The sequence below is a fragment of the Mobula hypostoma genome, chromosome 7 (assembly GCF_963921235.1).
Source record: "Mobula hypostoma chromosome 7, sMobHyp1.1, whole genome shotgun sequence".
NCBI classification, from domain to species: Eukaryota; Metazoa; Chordata; class Chondrichthyes; order Myliobatiformes; family Myliobatidae; genus Mobula; species Mobula hypostoma.
The window spans coordinates 30,033,039-30,054,133 of NC_086103.1; the positions used below are offsets into that span (position 1 = coordinate 30,033,039).

Genomic DNA, 21,095 nt, shown 5'->3' on the forward strand with positions numbered 1-21,095 from the left:
TAAGCACATGTGTGCCAAAGTGTGTGTATCTCTTAGTTACAATGGGATGTATTTGTTCATATTTTTGACGTTGTGTATAAAGTACAGGGTTGATGGGATTCTAATGTTGTTTGGTATTGTTTTTTTTAGAATTGCCACTACTGTATTAGTTTTGTATATTTTGTTTTATTTATTTTCATACTGCATACATAACAAGGGTGTGGTCTGAAATTAAACTGAAATTGTAACAGCCGGAACTGTGGTTTTTTAACTTCATTTCCTTATTTTTATTTTGATACCCTCTATCTACATTAAAACATCTAAATCAGAAAAAGAAATTAAAGACCCAAAAAAGTATTTGTTGTCTTGCGTGCGTATTTTTCCCCAGGCTACAAAATGTATATCGATGATTAAGATGCTGGAATAAATGGCTTTGTTGCAAAGCTTGCAAGTTAGGCTGCAGAAGGACCTAGACAGATTAGGAGATGGGTAAGAAAATAGCAAATGAAATAAAACGTGTATAAAATGATGAGAGGCATGATCACATGGATAGTCAGAGGCTTTTTCCCAGGACTGAAATGGCTAACATGAGAGGACACAGTTTTAAGGTGCTTGGAAGTAAATACAGAGGAAGTGTCAGGGGTAAGTTTTTTTACGTAGCGAGTGCTGAGAGCATGGAATGAGCTGCCAGCGACGGTGGTGTAGGCGGATACAATAGGGTCTTTTAAGAGGGTCCTGAATAGGTACATGGAGCTTAGAAAATTAAAGGGCTATGGGTAATCCAAGGTAATTTCTAAAGTAAGTACATGTTCAGCATAGTATTGTGGGCTGAAGGGCCTGTATTGTGCTGTAGGCTTTCTATGTTCTATGTTCTAAAATGCTGGAAAATGCATGGTCATGTACTTTGGGAGTAGAAATAAGTGTGCAGACTATTTTCTACACGGGGAGAAAATCCAAAAATCTGAGATGCAAACGGACTTGCAGGTTGAGTTCCTCGTAAGGAAGGCAAATGCAATGTTAGCATTAATTTCAAGAGGTCTAGAATACAAGAGCAGGGATGTGATGCTAAGGCTTTGTAAAGCACTCACTTTGAGTATTGTAAACAGTTTTGGACTTCTCATCTAAGAAAAGATGAGCTGGCATTTGGAGAGGTTTCAGAGGAAGTTCACAAGGATGGTTCTGGGAATGAAAGGGTTATCATACGAGGAACGGTTGACGGCTCTGGGTCTGTACTCACTGGAATTTAGAAGGATGAGGAGGGATCTCATTGAAACCTTTCGAATGTTGAAAAGTCTAGACAGAGTAGATGTGGAATGGTGGGGGAGTCTAGGACACAGCCTCAGGATAGAAGTGTGTCCATTTAAAACAGAGGTGCAGAGAAATTTCTTTAGCCAGAGGGTGTTGAAGTTGAGGAATTTGTTACCACTGGCAGCTGTGGAGGCCAGGTCGTTGGGTGTATTTAAGGCAGAGATTGATGAGTTCTTGACTGGACATGGCATCAAAGGTTATGGGCAGAAGATCAGGGACCGGGGCTGAGAAGGGAAAAAAAGGATCGGCCATGATTGCATGGTGGAGCAGACTCACTGGGCCAGTGGCCTAATTTTGCCCCTTGGTCTTATGGTCTTATGGTCTATTACCAACACACACAAAATGCTGGAGGATCTCAGCAGGTCCAAATCATTGACTGTTTATTTTCCTCCATACAATAGATGCTACCTGCCATGCTGAGTTTCTCCAGCATTTTGTGTGTGCTGTTAAAGATTTACAGCATCTTCAGAGAGTTTTTTGTGTCTCATCCTTGTTGTAGGACTTTTTTCCATGAGTGAATCATCAATCGTTTTATTGGTTGGTCCCATAACAGTAGCACATAGTTTTCAATTCAGTTTTATCCCCCCGGATCAGTCCATTCCTGCCTACATCTGTGACATTACTTTTCAATGATTTCATGTTCCCTGGCCCCCAAGTATTTTATTTTCACTATGGATGTCCAGTCCATCCCCCGCCAGGAAGGCCTCAGAGCCCTCCATTTCTTTCTGGACACCAGACCCAACCAGTTCCCCTTCACTGCCACTCTCCTCTTTCTAGTAGAACTTGTCTTCGCTCTCAATAATTTCTCCTTTGGCTCCTCCCACTTCCTTCAAAGAAAAGGGTAGCCATGGGTACTTGCATGGGTCCCAGCTCTACTTGTCTTTTTGTTGGCTACTTCAAACAGTCTATGTTCCAATCCTACATTGGTATCACTCCCCAACTTTTCCTATGCTACATTAACGACTGCAATGGTGCTATTTCTAGCACCCATACTAAGCTCATTAACTTAATCAATTTTGCCTCCAACTTCCCTCAAATTTATTTGGTCTATTTCTGACATCTTCCCTTTTCTCAATCTCTCTGTCTCTATTTCTGGAGACAGCTTATCTACTGATGTCTATTATAAATCCACTGACTCTCACAGCTCCCTGGACTATACCTCTTCCCACCCTGTTACTTGTAAAAATGCCAGCCCCTTCTCTCAATTCCTCTATCTCCACTGCATCTGCTCTCAGGAAGAGGCTTTTCATTCCAGAATGAAGAAAGGGGCTTCCCCTCCTCCACCACCAACGCTGCCCTCAACCATATCTTTTCCATTTCGCATACATCTGCCCTCACCCCAACCTCCCACCACCTCACCAGGGATAGAGTTCCTCTCATCCTCACCTACCACCCTACCAGCCTCTGCATTTATACTTGTAAGCAGAACAAGTGCTACACCTGCCCCTACACCTCCTCCCTCAGTACCATTCAGGGCCCTGAACAGTCCTTCCAGGTGAGGCAACACTTCATCTGTGAGTCTGCTGGGATCATCTACTGTATTCAGTGCTCCTAGTGTGGCCTCCTATAATTTGGTGAGACCCTTCGTAGATTGGGAGACCACTTCACCGAGCACTTACGCTCCATCCGCCAGAAGAAGCGGGATCTCCCAGGGAGCACCATTTCAGTTCCACTTCCCATTCCCATTCCGATATGTTAATCCATGGCCTCCTCTACCGTCGCGATGAGGCCACATTCAGACTGGAGGAATAACACTTTATATTAGAACATAGAACATTAGAATAGCACAGCACAGTACAGCCCCTTCGGCCCACAATGTTGTGCCAACCCTCAAACCCTGCCTCCCATATAAGCCCCCACCTTAAATTCCTCCATAAATCTGTCTAGTAGTCTCTTAAACTTCACTAGTGTATCTGCTTCCACCACTGACTCAGGCAGTGCATTCCACGCACCAACCACTCTCTGAGTAAAAAACCTTCCTCTAATATCCCCCTTGAACTTCCCACCCCTTACCTTAAAGCCATGTCCTCTTGTATTGAGCAGTGGTGCCCTGGGGAAGAGGCGCTGGCTATCCATTCTATCTATTCCTTTTATTATCTTGTACACCTCTATCATGTCTCCGCTCATCCTCCTTCTCTCCAAAGAGTAAAGCCCTAGCTCCCTTAATCTCTGATCATAATGCATACTTTCTAAACCAGGCAGCATCCTGGAAAATCTCCTCTGTACCCTTTCCAATGCTTCCACATCCTTCCTATAGTGAGGTGACCAGAACTGGACACAGTACTCCAAGTGTGGCCTAACCAGAGTTTCATAGAGCTGCATCATTACATCGTGACTCTTAAACTCTATCCCTCGACCTACCGTCTGGGTAGCCTCCAAGTTCGATTTCTCAAATTTCCAGTAATTCCACCCCCCCCCCACCATTCCCCATCCTCTTTTCCCTTTCTCACCTTATCTTCTTGCCTGCCCATAGCCTCCCTCTGGTGCTCCTGCCCCATTTTCTTTCTTCCATGGCCTTCTGTCCTCTCCTATTAAATTCTCCTTTCTCAGCCCTGGTTCTCTTTCACCAATCAACTTCCCAGCTCTCTACTTCACCCCTCCCCCCAACAAGGTTTCACCTATCACCTTGTGTTTCTCCCTTAACTTCCCCCCACCTTCTAATTCTGACTCCTCATCTTTTTTCTTCCTGTCCTGCTGAAGGGTCTCAGCATTTTGTGTGTGTGGGTTACAGAGTTTTTGAGAATGCAGTTAAGAGTTTACTCCTGTACCCCTAGGGACTGCTTGCAGTGTAGAGCTTGGAGCAGAAGATGTGTTTTGGGGGTCTGGACAAACTGACCTACCTGCCAATACAAACACTCAGTTCTGAGTATATTAGCCTGGGACAGGAATCTGACATTGGTTCTCTATGCTTCCAGTAGATTTGTAAAATGTTGCAGAGGCATCAGAATAGGCAGTGACAAATCTGAACATGGCTTTGTGATGTGAACCCTTACAGCAAATAGAATTGTTCTGCCATTGAAGGTCATTTGTATATAGTGCCTTGAAAAAGTATTCAGCCTGCAACCCTTTGTTCACTTACATGAGTATAACAACCAGGTGCTTGGACCTCCTGCCTGAGTCCCAGAGTAGTGTCCGTCTGGCCAGAGAGACATCTGACGTGATTTTTACAGCGTGTCAGCTGCAGAATAAAGCCCGGGAACAAAATCTCCCACCTTATATGGCCTATAAAAACATTTGACTCTAAATCGATCTGCTCTTTGGCAGGTACTGTCCAAAATAGGGTTCCTGGAGAAATACTTCAAGATCCTGCAGCTCTTAAGTAGTGATATGAGTGCAACAGTCATCAGCAACAGTGGCTCTGAAACAGCACCTTTTAACCTTGAAACTGGGGTCAAACAGTGGTGCATCATTTCCCCAGCTCCATTTGCTGTTTTCATTGCAACCATTCTCCACCTCACAGGCCAAGACCTCCCACGAGGAGTCCAGGCTCTCTATAGGACAGGTGGAGGACTCTTCACCCTTAACAGATTCAAGGCAAAGAGCAAGGTGTCAACGACTTCCATCATGGAGCTCCAATATGCAGATGACAATGCCGTCATAGATACTGTACATACCTCAGAATACATACTCAATCCATGCAATATAGAGAAGACTGTAAAGCAAAGATTCTGACAACTAATGGGATTCAGCACATGGCTCAGCACACCAGAAAAATGTGCAGTCCCCAGGGAAAGGCAATTAACAATACACAATTAAACTGCATTACCAGCAATTAACATTGCTCTCTTTCAGACATTATCAGTGTCAATTAATTAAAGATTCATACAGTATAAACATTTACAGAGTTTTTTTTCTGTCTGTCGAGGCACCTTTTAAAGTGTTAACAAATGGTCAGAGCAAAACTAATCATAAATGACATGAACCAACAAAAGTAAATATTTTGCACATAATAATGACATTAAATTATCCACAATCAGTTCATATTTTTGAAAATCAATTCAGACTGGAGGATTCAACCTGGGTTTTAGTCTCGTGTCACTTTGTAAGACTAAAAGTCATTAATTAAATGCAAGGAATCACAATCTATTTTCAGACAAGGAACTGAAGATGATACAATACTACACAATCCAGGAGAGAAGGAAGTAACTAGAAAATTCATATGGATATAGTGGTTCACAACTTTTTGTACGCATGGAGTTACTCACCCCCTAATTCTGACATGGGCACATCTTATACAGAGGGTGGTGGGTATATGGAACAAGCTCTAGAGGCGGGTACCATTCAAGTTCAAGTTCAGTTTATTGTCATTCAAAAGTACACATGCAAAACAAATATCCCTCCAGACCAAGGTGCATAACACAGTACAAATAACTTGCACACACATCACACATGAAGTAATATTACCACAAGTAAATTAACAAATTATAAGATGCATTTGCAACACAAATTAAAAAGTAAACAGTATATGAGACCTATGCAGTGACACCTGGGTGGTGGCAAAGAGCTCAGCAGTATAATATTAGAAATACATTTGGAGAGATGCATGTATAGAAAGATTTAGAGGAGTAAGAGTCAAATACAGGTAAAATGCACCGGCTCAGAAAGACCTGCATTGAGTTGGAAGACTTACTTCCATGCAGTATAACCCTATAACTCTGTGATTCCAAGTTATATTACATTTTAACCAAACAGGATGCTTGTATCACTTGTGGCCTGACAGATATCACCAGCGCCGATGACTGCTGCATTGACCACCATTTCATTTACTATGTCACTTCCATCATCCTGGCTAAAAATTAACAAAGGCACCAGTAACATTGTCACCTGAAAATCAATGTTGAAAATCTCAGACAACACCTCAGAAACAATCTGAAACCAATGGAACAGGAGCTACGAAGGTCAAGGCACCATAATTAGTATCCACGAAGAGATTTCTGATTTCAGTACCAATGAAATCCAGAACTGGTTTCAAGGAATCCAGTACTAATTAACTTCAAAAGCAAGTAATTATTGAACTGGAAGTACTACAATTCAAAACAAAGGATTCCTGACCTTGTGACGTTGCACATATTCACCACTGAATTTACCTTTTGCTGATCCACCATTTTCAAATTGCACTTCTTGGCTGGTCTGATCCCATGAGGTGAGGTACTGCACAGTCCAGTGTTGGAGTACAATCTGGAAATGATTGTCAGAAAGCAGCCAGCAAGCTGTGGCCTTCTGCATTCACAGATAAAGCCTGAAACTGATGGCACTTTTGACAGAATTTTTAGCTGAATGCTAGAAATATAAAAGATGCCCAAAAGCACTTTTTGAATAATATACTATATATTCCATGAAAAAATATCAATCACAGGAAATGAATTTTGTTATTTGTAAAGCAGAGAAAAAAAAGTGGAAGCGGAGAGAAACATCTTAGGAGTCATTAACAAGTGCAGAATGAAAGGAAATGATTGAATTAAGCAGGAACTTAGAGTTAAAGGAATGTGCAAGCAATCACCGTCAGTAGAAACAGAGTGCCGGGCAGTTAAAATGGTCCTTTAAATCTACTCACAATGATCTGTACTACATTTGGACCTGTAATTTTCTTTACAGTGCAGGCATAAAGCAATACGGTCCCACTTTAGTAATAAGAATAGAAGTTTGGGTTTATGGAGCTTTTAACATTATACTACAGCCTAAGGCACTTCACATTATTAAACTAAATTGGTAACAAAACCAAGTAATAATGAGGGAGATGTGATGGTGTTAACAAGTAACTTAAAAGAGAGAAAACAGACAACTGGACCAGAGAGTGAATATTAAATCCTAGAAGCTTTGGTCAAAACTATGCAATTTTTCTTTTTTACCCCCCAATGTTTTTCTCAAGACTTGAGAGTGAGGAAGTGACAAGGAGAACTTTGTTCGAGGATGAATGGAATTAATTTGCTGAGGTGGCAGAGAGGATTAGTGAGATTGTGGGTTGTAAGAGAAATTACTTCCAACAAAGCAAAACCCAATAGTATGAATGGCAGTGATGCTTCATTACCAGATGAACTCAATGCCCTCTATGCATGCTTTGAAAGGGAGAACACAACTACAGCTGTGAAGATCCCTGCTGCACTTGATAACCCTGTGATCTCTGTCTCAGAGGCCGATGTTAGTCTGTCTTTAAAGAGAGTGAACTCTCACAAGGTGGAAGGTCCCATTGGAGTACCTGGTAAGGCTCTAAAAACCTTTGCCAACTAACTGGTGAGAGTATTCAGGGACATTTTCAACCCCTCACTGCTACAAGCAGAAGTTCCCACTTGCTTCAAAAAGGCAACAATTATACCAGTGCCTAAGAAGAATAGTATGAGATGCCTTAATGACTATGGCCTGGTAGCACTCACGTTTACAGTGATGAAATGCTTTGAGAAGTTGGTCATGACTAGACTGAACTCCTGCCTCAGCAAGGATCTGGACCAATTGCAATTTGCCTATCGCCACAATAGGTCAATGGCAGATAGCTCTTCACAGGCCTTAGACCACCAAGACAACACAAACACCTATGTCAGGATGCTGTTCATCAACTACAGCTCAGCATTTAATACCATTATTCCCACAATCCTGACTGAGAAGTTACAGAACCTGGGTCTCTGTACCTCCCTCTGCAATTGGATCCTTGACTTTCCAACTGGAAGACCATGATCTGTGCGGATTGGTGATAACATCTCCTCCTCGCTGACGATCAACTCTGGTACACCTCAGGGGTGTGTGTTTAGCCCACTGCTCTACTCTCTATACCCATGACTGTGTGGCTAGCATAGCTCAAATGCCATCTATAAATTTGCTGATGATACAACCATTGTTGGTAGAATCTCAGATGGAGACAGAGGGTGTACAGGAGTGAGATTGGCCAACTAGTGGAATGGTGTCACAGCAACAACCTTGCACTCAATGTCAGTAAGACAAAAGAGTTGATTGTGGACTTCAGGATGGATAAGATGAAGGAACACATACCAATCCTCATAGAGGGATCAGAAGTGGGGAGAGTGAGCAGTTTCAAGTTCCTGGGTGTCAAGATCTATGAGGATCTAACTTGGTCCCAACATATCGATGCAGTTATAAAGAAGGCAAGACAGCAACTGTACTTCATTAGGGGTTTGAAGAGATTTGGCATGTCAACAAATACACTCAAAAATTTCTATAGATGTACCATGGAGAGCATTCTGATAGGCTACATCACTATCTGGTATGGGGGGGGCGGGGCTACTGCACAGGACTAAAAGAAGCTCTGAAATTATTTATTTATTGAGATACAGTGCAGAATAGGCCCTTTCAATTCTTCCACCCATGTCACCCAGCAACCCCCGATTTAATCTGCGCCTACTCATGGGTTAATTTACGCTGACCAATTAATCTACCAAATAGTATTGTTTTGGACTGTGGAAGGAAACTGGAGCATCCAGAAGAAACCCACACAGTCATGGGGAGTATGTACAAACTCCTTACAGACTGTGGCAGAAACTGAACTCATGTCTCCTGTACTGTAGACCGTTGTGCTGACCACTATGCCAGCATGCCAGGGAGGGGACAGCTGAGAAAAAATTAGGATGGGTGCCTGGGGAAGGGAAGAAAGAAAGGGTCCAATGAGCAAGGGGTGGGTGACTGAGGGAAAGTGAGGGTGGGAGGTTACGGGAGCTCCCATGGAGCTCAGATATTTGGATGTTGACCTTCCAATCCTGATACAAAATGAGTCTGAGACAGCAAACTCACAGAAGAAGGTTGTGATTACTTCTGCTTATGCAAATACAGAATAAACTTTGTCTTATGAGGTAGGTTTGGTTTCCAAGAATGACATCTTAGTAACTCTAGTGTGGAATAAGAAATCTCCCATGATCCTCATGTTCTCTCTGAGGTGAAACCAGGTCGTTAGCGTCATTAACACAATAGACAATAATTAAAAAAGCTACAAGGGACTCACTTGGCGACGCTAGATGGAGTAGGTCATATTTTGGCTGGGCTCTGGACATTTTTCAATTTTCTTATCACGCTTCTATTATATATATCAAAGTGTCTTTAACACCTTTATATGTTTGAATTTTGAAGTCTAATCGATGGAAATGTCTACCAGACTAAGAAAGGCATTAGCCGAAGGCAAAGAAACTGATAATGGAAACAGGAAGAAGGAAGGTACTTTTGAACAACCTAAACAGCCTCAACTTACTTTGCAAGCTATCTCGAATTTATTGGATGAAAAACTTGACAAGAGATTCGCTACATTGGAAGTAATGTTGAAGGAGAATCAAAGTAAATTGATAGCACTTGGAAAAGAGAGCAGAAAACAGCAACGGCAAATTTCAGAGCTTACTGAAGCAGGGAAACAGAGGGATTCCAGAATGAACTCTTTGGAAAAGAAATTAAATTCAATTACTTGTACATTGGAGCAGTATAAAGCTAAGATTATTGATTTGGAGAGTCATAGTTGCAGACAGAATTTGTGAATAATAGGACTCAGTGAAGACGTTGAGAGTGGGGATCTTACTAAATTTTTTTCTCAATTTTTAATGGAAGTCTTTGGCTCGGAGGTCTTCTCCTCTCCTCCAGTACTTGATCGCGTGCATCGATTGCTAAGACCCAAACCATCGGAAGAGTTAAATCCGCACCCTGTAATTCTTCGATTTCATTATGTGAGTACCAAGGAGCACTTAATTCGAATTGCGCGTTGGGAAGGAATTATTGTACATCAAAATCTTAAGTTTTGTTTGGTTGAAGATTATTGCCCTGAGGTATTGCAAGAAAGATCGTGTTTTAAATCGGTGATGTTGGAACTACATCAAAGGAATTTTCGACTAGCACTGCTATAACCCACCCGCTTAAGAGTTGTTTTACCCAATAATTCGTTTAAATGGTTTAAATCCGTGGAGGCTGCACAACAATTTCTTGAAGAACATTCTTTGAGTTTGGATGTTTAATTAATTTACCATTCCTTTAAGTTTGTATACATCTGGTTTATTAGTTAATAACAAAGCTTATAGATTCAGACATTTTAAGTTCGTAGAGCTTTGCCCTTGGGCTGAGTCCTTTGGTACTTTGTTTTCACTTATGTCTGCTCTATGTTTTTTTTCTATTTTTCTTGAAATATTATTAAGATTGTACTCTGTTTTATTTCTTAAGACCAAGTCTTTTAAAATGGTCTGTAAAGGGTTGATTTTTTTTTCATCTAACTGTAATAGGCATTCCTTTCACAATGTTTAGACTATGGGTGGTTTTTATTTTAATTTTTTTAGAATTGGAGACTTGCCGTCAAGAGAGATGGGGATTGGGTGGTTCTTAGACAGTTTACTGGCTGCCTATTGGCCAGGTTTCGGGGCTGTGGGAAGGGAGGAGGTTACTTTTACTTTAGTATTTTTCACTTGGGTTGACTTGAAACTACAAAAAATGTCTGTATTGTCGTAACTTCCGGTTCCTCTTTAAACTTCTGTTCCTCCTTCTGATTCTTGGGTTTATAGTACAATTAGGTTAACCCTTTACTTACCATATGGTTTATTTAAGGAAAATGGATAATATTATTAACTTTGTTTCATGGAACATGAATGGTTTGAACCATCCAATTAAACGGAAGAAGATTTTTAAAGTTTTTCATAGATTGAATGCTCAGATTATTTTTGTGGAGGAGACTCGTGAGGAAGGAGGATAATCAGCGTTCTTTTTAGGTTTTGGAAAGAGAAATAGTTTCATTCAAACTCATCGACCAAAGTGAAAGGTGTTTCCATTTTTATAGATTCTTCGATCTCATTTGTTCGTCATGATATAATCTCAGGTGCATATGGTAGATTTCTATTAATTACTGGTTTACTTTATAACCAAAAAGTAGTTTTGTTTAATGTTTATGCATCAAATTTTGATTATCCTGAATTCTCTAAGCATTTATTTGTATCTCTTCCCAATTTAAATGAATATATCTTAATAATGGGCGATGATTTTAACTGTTGTTTGAATCCTATGATGGATAGGTCTGCACCCAATCAGGCACATCCAAACAAATCTGCTATTTTTATTAATTCCTTTTTAGTTGACGCAGGAATTTTAGATGTTTGGAGGTTTTTAGACCCTAATGATAAAGAGTTCTCTTTCTTTTCTCATGTATAATCATAACTACTCTAGAATCGATTACTTCTTTATTGATTCTCAATTAGTTTCATTTGTCACTACCTGTGAGTATGATACAAACGCCATTTCCAACAATGCGCCTTTGAAATTATCAATTAAATTTAGGGATGCAATTTTTAGTACTAGACAATGGCGGTTCAATTCTATTTTGCTTCAGGATTTAAATTTTGATAATTTTATTAAAGAACAGATTGCATTTTTCTTTTCATCTAACTCAACGGAAGAAATTTCCAGTGGGATATTATGGGATACCTTTGAAGTATATATCTGTGGGCAAATTATTTCATACTCTGCTGGAGTGAAAAAAATGTATTAATAGTGAAATACGTACATTGGCTGATAAGATTAAAGAAATTGATAAAAAATATTCTATTGCTCCTAATTTGCAGCTTTATAGAGAGTTGAACTTCAGATGCAACATAGTTTGTTATTAACAGCCCCGATTAAAAATCAATTCCTTAAAACTAAGAGTCAATTTTACATACATGGTGATAAATCGAGTAAATTACTGGCTAATTGAAAGCTGCTTTGGCGAAATGTCAGATTAATAAAGTTCGTAGACGGGATGGTAATTTTACGGTTGACCATGATGAAATTAATAAATCTTTTCAAGAATTTTATACCAATATATATCAATTAGAATTTCCTGATGATCCTACCATAATGCATGAATTTTTAAGGAAACTAAATATTCTGAAATTACCAGCTGATGAATGTTTAACATTAGACGCACCCATTACTGAAGAGGAAATAAAGAAAGCAATTTTTTCGATGAATTCTGGTAAAACACTTGGCCCGGATGGGTATACAGTTGAATCTTATAAATCTTTTTCAGACGTACTTTCTCCCTGGTTACGTAGAATTTTTAAAGATGCCTTATCTGTAGGTAAATTACCACAATCATTTTATAAAGCATCTATCTCATTAATTCTTAAAGAAGATAAAGATCCCACTGAATGTGCATCATATAGACCTATATCTTTGTTGAATGTAGATTCTAAAATCTTTTCCAAAATATTAGCAATTAGAATAGAGAAGGTACCACCACAAATTGTCTCCAAAGATCAGACAGGATTTATTAAAAATCATTACTCACATTTTAATATTAGGAGGCTAATGAACATTGTATACACCACTTTAATTAAAACTCCAGAATGTGTTATTTTGCTTGACGCCAAGAAGGCATCTGACAGACTTGAATGGGAATATTTATTTGATATACTTAAGAAATTTAATTTCAGCTCAAAGTTTATATCCTGGATTCAACTGATATATCAGACACCTCTGGCTGCTGTATTTATCAATAATCAGAGATCCCCATTTTTTTAGGCTTTTTCAAGGTACTAGACAGGGCTGTCCTTTAAGCCCTTTACTTTTTGATATTGCCCTGGAGCCTTTGGCAAATTGCTATCCCTGATTCACCTATATATTTGACATTATTTATGGGAATGGGATGCATAAAGTATCACTATATGCAGATGAACTGTTACTATATATACCTAACCCAGAGAAATCCATGTGCAATTCCTCTGTCTCTGCTGCATCTGCTCTCAGGATGAGGCTATTCATTCCAGGATGAATGAGATGTTCTTCCTTTTATAAAGAAAGAGGCTTCCCTTCCTCCAACATCAACTCTGCTCTCAAACACATCTCTCCCATTTCACGCACATCTGCTCTCACCCCATCCTCCCGCCACCCCACTAGGAATAGAGTTCCCCTTGTCCTAACCTACCACCCCACCAACCTCCGGGTTCAACATATAATTTTCCGTAACTCCCGCCACCTCCAACGGGATCCCACCAACAAGCACATCTTTCCCTATCCCCCCCGCTTAAAACAGGGATCACTTCCTACGCGACTCCCTTATCCATTCATACCCCCCCATCCCTTCCCACCGATCTCTCTCCCGGCACTTTTCCTTGTAAGCGGAACAAGTGCTACGCATGCCCTTACACTTCCTCCCTTACCACCATTCAGGGGCCCAGATAATCCTTCCAGGTGAGGCGACACTTCACCTGTGAGTCGGCTGGGGTGATATACTGCGTCTGGTGCGGCCTTCTATATATTGGCGAGACCCGACGCAGGCCGGGAGACCGTTTCGCTGAATACCTACGCTCTGTCTGCCAGAGAAAGCAGGATCTCCCAGTGGCCACACATTTTAATTCCACGTCCCATTCCCATTCTGATATGTCTATCCACGGCCTCCTCTACTGTCAAGATGAAGCCACACTCAGGTTGGAGGAACAACACCTTATATTCCGTCTGGGTAGCCTCCAACCTGATGGCATGAACATTGACTTCTCTAACTTCCTCTAATTCCCCTCTTCCCCTTCACACCTCATCCCTTATTTATTTATTTTATATATTTTTTTATTTTCCACCCCTTTTTTCTCTCTCTCAATTTTTTCTCCCTCTGTCCCTCTTACTATAACTCCTTGCCTGCTCTCCACCCTCCCCACTTCTCTTTCTCCCCAGGCTTCCTGTCCCATGATCCTTTCCCTTTTCCAGCTCTTAGATCCACCCTCCCTCTCCTGTCTTCTCCTATCATTTCGGATCTCCCCCTCCCCCTCCCACTTTCAAATCTCTTACTATCTCTTCTTTCAGTTAGTCCTGATGAAGGGTCCCGGTCTGAAACGTCGACTCTACCTCTTCCTAGAGATGCTGCCTGGCCTGCTGCGTTCACCAGCACTTTTAAGGTGTATTGCTTGAATTTCCAGCATCTGCAGATTTGCTCGTGCCTGCAGTAATAACACTATTTGCTCAGTTCAGTAGTTTTTCTGGTTATAAACTGAATCTTGATAAGTGTGTGCTTTTCCCATTAAATATGGAAGTTCCAATTAATAGACAATCACTATTTCGATTAGTTACTGATTATTTTACTTATTTGGGTGTTAAAATTACTAAGAAGCATACTGATTTATTTAAAGTTAATCTTTTGCCCTTAATTAATCATGTTAAACAACTGTTTACTAAATGGTCCCCATTGTCCTCATCTTTGATTGGTCGAATTAATACTATTAAGGTGAAGATGGCAGATGCCATCTCTTTGGCCCTACATTCCTCCTTAGAACACCTGGAGAATAAAGATGCATACATAAGGCTCCTTTTCATTGACTACGGCTCTGCCTTTAATACCATCATTCCAAATAAACTGATTCCTAAGCTCCGGAACCTGGGCCTTAGCACTCAGATCTGCAGCTGGATCTTCAACTTCCTGACAGACAGAACCCAGGCTGTAAAAATAGGGGACAAGCTCTCCTCTACAATCACTCTGAGCACCAGTGCCCCACAAGGCTGTGTACTCAGCCCTCTGCTGTACTCACTGTACACCCATGATTGTGCAGCCAAGTTTCCATCGAACTCAATATATAAGTTTGCTGATGACACAACAACTGTAGGCCGTATCTCGGGTAATGATGATTTTGAGTACAGAGAGGAAATTAAGAACCTGGTGGCATGGTACGAAGACAATAACCTATCCCTCAATGTCAGCAAGACGAAGGAATTGGTTGTTGACTTCAGAAGGAGTAGCGGACCGCACAACCCAATTTACATCAGTGGTGCGCAAGTGGAACAGATCAAAAGCTTTAAGTTCCTCAGGGTCAATATCACAAATGACCTGACTTGGTCCAACCAAGCAGAGTCCACTGCCAAGAAGGCCCATTAGCACTTTTACTTCCTGAGAAAACTAAAGAAATTTGGCCTATCCCCTAAAACCCTCACTAATTTTTATAGATGCACCGTAGAAAACATTCTTCTAGGGTGCATCACAACCTGGTATGTAAGTTGTCCTGTCCAAGACCGGAAGAAGCTGCAGAAAACCGTGAACACAGTGCAGCACATCACACAAACCAATCTTCCATCCTTGGACTCACTTTACACCGCACGCTGTGGGAGCAGTTCTGCCAGGATAATCAAGGACACGACCCACCCAGCCAACACACGTTTTGTCCCTCTTCCCTCTTGGAGAAGGCTCAGGAGCTTTAAGACTCGTACGGCCAGATTTGGGAACAGCCTCTTTCCAACTATGATAAGACTGCTGAACAGATCCTGACTCAGATCTGGGCCGTACCCTCCAAATATCCAGACCTGCCTCTCGGTTTTTTTGTACTACTTTACTTTCCATTTTTCTATTTTCTATTTATGATTTATAATTTAACTTTTTAATATTTACTATCGATTTGTAATCCAGGGAGCAGGAAGCGCAGAATCAAATATCGCTGTGATGATTGTACGTTCTAGTATCAATTGTTTGGCAACAATAAAGTATAAAGTATTTTCCCTAAATTTCTGTATCTAGTTTAGACGGTATCAATTTTTATCCCTATATCTTTTTTTGATATTATTGATTCTAAAATTTCTTCATATATATGGTAGAATAGAAACCTTAGGTTAAGTAAGAAATATTTATAGACATCAAAAGAATGAAGGCGGTTTGGCTTTGCCGAATCTTAGATTTTACTACTGGGCAATTAACATTCCATATTTAACTTTTTGGACACAAGAATTGGATGAAACTCAAAGTCCACAATGGGTGAACCTTGAGCGGGAGTCTGTACAGGGATTTTCACTGGATTCTATTCTAGGAGCTGTGCTTCCCTTTGCACTTACTAATTTAAATAAACAAATGATAAATCCAATAATTAAACATACATTATGAATATGGTTTCAATTTTGTAAATTCTTTGCATTGAACAAATTTATCCTGTCAAGTTCTATTATATCTAATTTTTTCTTTCAACCATCTAGAATTGATCAAGCTTTTCTGCTACGGAAAACAAAGGGAATAACATGCTTTTGTTATTTATTCATGGATGATTGTTTTATGTACTTTGAACAGTTGTTTAATAAATATAATTTGCCTAGATTACACTTTTTCAGATATTTAAAGATTAGAAACTTTTTGAATGCTACTTTATCTACTTTTCCGATATCGCATCAAATTGAAGTTACAGAAAAACTTTTAGGTTTATACCCCTATCAGAAGAGTTTAATAGCACTTATTTATGATCTGATTATGAAAATACGTCTAGCTACATCTGATAAAATTAAGAACGAGTGGGAAAGAGAACTTCAAATATCTTTATCTGCAGAAAAATGGGAGAAAATTCTTCAATTAGTCAATACTTCCTGAATGTGTGCCAGACACACCTTAATACAATTTAAGGTGGTTCACAGAGCTCATATGTCCAAGGATAAGTTAGCTCGTTTTTATTGCCACATAAATCCTGTTTGTGATAGATGTAATTCTGAGGTAGCTTCCTTGACACAAATGTACTGGTCTTGTCCTCTTCTAGAAAAATATTGCAAAGATATTTTTGATATTATTTCAGTAGTTTTGCGTATTGATTTTCAACCTCATCCTACTATCCGCAATTTTTGGACTAGCAGTGATAGACTCTAGTCGCTTATCCTTGTCAGCTTGTAGTCTAATTGCGTTTGTTACATTAATAGCCAGAAGATCCATTTTATTTAAATGGAAAGATTCTAATCCCCCCACTACAGTTCAATGGGTTTCCCAAATGATAGCATGCCTAAACTTGGAAAAAATTTGGAGTGGTACTATGGATCCTTCGGTTAAATTTGAAGAAACTCGGAGGCCATTTATTCAATATTTTCATATGATGTAAGTTGACCCCTTCTAAATCTTTTGTAGTAATTTTTTGTTCGTATATAGAGGAGTGGAGTTAATGACAATAATAATTTTAGCCGAGGTAATGTGACAGCCCAAGCTTTGTTTCTTTTTTTTTAGTTTAGGGGGTTTCTTTTTTCTCTTCTTTATAAAATATCTTTTTAATGGTCAGTTACTATGAGATTGGGAGGTTAAATTATATTTGTAACTTGGAATTTGTGCTTGTACATGTTAACTGTTATTACCGTAATCCAGATCTCAATGTATCATTACTATTATTGGTATGTTTATTAATCTTGAAACATAATACAAAGATTGAAAAAGAAAGAAAAAAGCTACAGGTGAGTCTAAGGATGATCTGTTTGAACTGTGAGACAAACTGAATGACCTGGATAACTTTAATGACGGAATAGAAATACATGCAATCCTCTGGAAAATGGCAAGGAAGGGGAAGGGAAAGCCAACTAAAACAGAGTGAGGAAATACTTGGAGTATAGCTTTGTCTTCAATAACACGCTGTTTAATCAATGAAAGCTTACTCGGCCTCATGGAAAGATCCCCATTCCAGACATGAGCACATGTTACACAGATGGTAGGGGTTTTAGAACACATAACATAGACCAGTACAGCACAGGAACAGGCCCCTCTGCCCTCAAGTTGTGCCAGACCAATTAAATTAGTAATTAAAAGGCCAACTAAACTAATCTGTTCTGCCTACAGAATGTCCTTGTCTTTCTATTTTCCTCACATTCATGTGTCCATATAAGTGTCTCTTAAAAGTGTCTAATGTATCAATTGCCTTCAGCAGCACATCCCAGGCACCCACCACTCTCTGTGTACAAAACTTGCCTCTCACATTTCCTTTTATATTACCCCCTTTCACCTTAAGTGCGTGCCCTCTTGGACATTTCAACCCTGGGAAAAAAGATACTATCTGTCTACTGTATCTATTTCTCTTATAGTCTTATAAACCTCTATCAGATCTCTCCTCAGTCTTCTCAGACTCTCTCTAGAGAATACAACCCAAATTTATCCAAAATCTTGTTATAGCGCATGGCCTCTAATCCTGGCAGCATCCTGGTAAACCTCTTCTGCACCTTCTCCAAATCCTCGACATCCCTCTTATAATGGAGCGACCAGAACTGTACGTAATATTCCATTTGCTGCCGCACTAGAGCTTTTTAAAGCTACAACATAACTTCTTGACTTTTGAACGCAGTGCCTCAACTAATAAGGCAAACATGCCAAACACCTTCTTAACCACCCTATCAACCTGTGAAGCCACTTTCAGGGAGCTATGAACTTGGGCCACAAGATGTCTATGCTCATCAACACTGTTAATGGTCTTGCCTTTAACAGCGCACTATCTCTTTACATTTGACCCACCAAGATGCAACACTTCATGTTTGTCTGGGTGAAGCTCCATCTGCCATTCCTCTGCCTATGTCTGCAACTAATCTATATCCTGCTCTATTCCTTGCTAGTCTTTTACACTATCCATAACTTTACCAATCTTCATATAATCTTCAAACCTACGAATCCAACTATCTACATTTTTACCCAGTTCATTTATATACATCACAAACAGAAGGGGTTCCAGTACAGATCCCCATAGAACACCACTTATCACAAACCTCCAGCTAGAGTAAGTCCCTTCGACCACTACTCTTTATCTACTATGGGCAAGCCAGTTCTGAATCCAAACAGCCAATTCACTATGGATCCCATGCATCTTAATCTTCTGGATGAGCTTTCCATGAAGGACCTTGTCAGACGTCTTACTAAAGTCCACGTAGAGAACATCCACAGCTCTACCTTCAACAATCACCCTCATCAACTCATCAAAAAACTCAATCCATCAAGTTACTAAGAAGTATGTGGAACAAGCTGCCAAAGTAGCTGTAGAAGCAGGTACAATTTATACGTTTAAAAGACATTTGGACAGGTACAGGAATAGAAAAGGTTCAGAGGAACATGAGTCAAATGCAAGTTAAAAAGCATGAGCTCAGATTGACAGGCATTGAGCTCTATGACTCCATGTTATTTTACATTTTTATCCAAACAGGATGTTAGTATCATCTGTACCCTACCAGATAGCACCTACGCTAATACTGCTGCATTGACCACTGTTTAATTTGTTATGTTACTTCCATCTTCCTGGCTAGAAAAGAACAGCATTATCAGGAACATTGTCACCTGAAAATCAACGTTTAAAGTCTCAGACAACACCTCATAAACAATCTGACACCCATGGAACATTCAGCCATGATGACAGGTGGAGCAGATTCAATGGGCCAAATGGCCTAATTCTGCTCCTATGCCTTATGGAACAGAAGATACAGAGGTCAAGGCACCGCATTTAGTATCCATGAAGAGACGTCTGACTTCCGTACCAGTAAACTCCAGGATAGGGTTGATAAAATCCAGTGCCACTTAATTGCAACAGCAAGTAATTCTTGAACTGGAGTACTACAACTCAGGACAAAAGAAACAACTTTACAGTCACCTGAAGACTGAGGTCCAGTAGGAAACCTGTGACCTAAAGAATAGATGATGAAATAAAAGTGAACAGGACATCTAAATGTTCACTACTAAATCAAGTGCCTATAAACCCACCTCACTGAGAAATGGGACAAAAGAGAGATTATCGAGGGTAGAGAGGCCACCAGCATTCCCTGATCCAATTATCAGTCCAGCTAAATTGGAGCCAAAGGTCAGTTTTGATTTGTGACTGTGGACTGAGGAGGAAAAGGTTGTTCCTCAGAGAGCACCAAAAGCAACACCAAATTCTTGGACAGCAAGTCCATAGACACATGTGTTTCAGCCAGAGCAGACTGAATTGTATATAATGAAAAAAATTATTAACATTTCTTTAATTGGTCATTTTTAATTGCCAGCATTCATATGTAATCACTTTATATAGTTTTCATATTAAAAATAAATCATTTTCATTGTTGCTACTTACTTTCGTAAAATTCATGACTTTCAGGATCCATATTGTCAGAGCAAGATTCACCAACAGCAGAATCATCAAGAGGAGGACAAACAAATAAAGGCACCGCTTTCGCCAGCCGTAAATCCCAACTTTGTAGACATATTGGTTTTCTGAGGTCTGGATGTTGTTTCGTTGAGTCAAGTACTGTTCCTGTGTCATCTGAATAACAAAAAAGCTTATTAATATAACAAGAATGATCTGTTTCTCCACAAATCCAATATTAATTGTCAAGATTTACCACATTATTATTATCCAGACTATGGATTAAATTCTGATCTAGCCTGTCCAACAGTACATTGATGGGATCAGGTCAAGGTTTAGGGAATTATAAAACCTGTATCCCACCTACTCATGTGAGCTCTCCATGTCAGGTTTACATTTCATCTCCATCCTTATAGTCATGGTTTTCAGGAAAAACATTCACACATATAGAATGGTCAGATAGACTGCATATGGTAGGATTATGAAAAGGTGAAGTTCATTTAGTTTTTGACAGTGAGAATAGGTTGAGGTACATGACAGCTATGATCTCATTGAATGACAGTATGGTTTGATGAACTGAATGTCCTTTACATGGCCTTGTTGGTTTTTACTGTTCTCACAATGTAAAATGCCAACAAAACAATAGACATTGAAAATACAAAAAACTACACTTTATTAAATAAAAGACAACTGGATTTTCCTCATTAACCGAAGTGTATAGCATTCTGAGGCTCACCAATAGGAAATTGCTTCTGCCACTTTACCATGCCAATCAACATCATTACTGCCCCACTGAAATCAGTTTTATGCAACGACTGGCAAGTTTACTTGCTTCGCTTTATCTTCATTAACAACTCTTTGCCTCAGCTTCATAACATAATCACTTCATCCTCCTGTTTTAAGTTATACATATATCATTCTGAATGTATGATATAGTATGTACTCTGGATTCTATTTGTATCTGAGGGAGATCCAGTGCAATACGTAGGTTCAGTCTTAACACATTTAAAAGAGATCAAACCATGATATGATATCTTAAAGAAAGGACAACTCAATTACACAGTA

The 21,095-nt window shown here is 39.7% G+C and overlaps 1 protein-coding gene across 3 annotated transcripts in view; it reads right to left on the bottom strand.

The window, feature by feature from the left end:
- The window catches only part of sgcd (sarcoglycan, delta (dystrophin-associated glycoprotein)), a 210,243-nt gene that overhangs the window by 159,413 nt on the left and 29,735 nt on the right, over positions 1-21,095 (bottom strand). For all 3 annotated transcript variants that reach the window (XM_063053191.1, XM_063053190.1, XM_063053189.1), the window contains one exon: positions 20,019-20,207. In XM_063053191.1, coding sequence (XP_062909261.1) covers positions 20,019-20,207 — 189 coding nt within the window. The remainder of the gene's footprint in view (positions 1-20,018; positions 20,208-21,095) is intronic.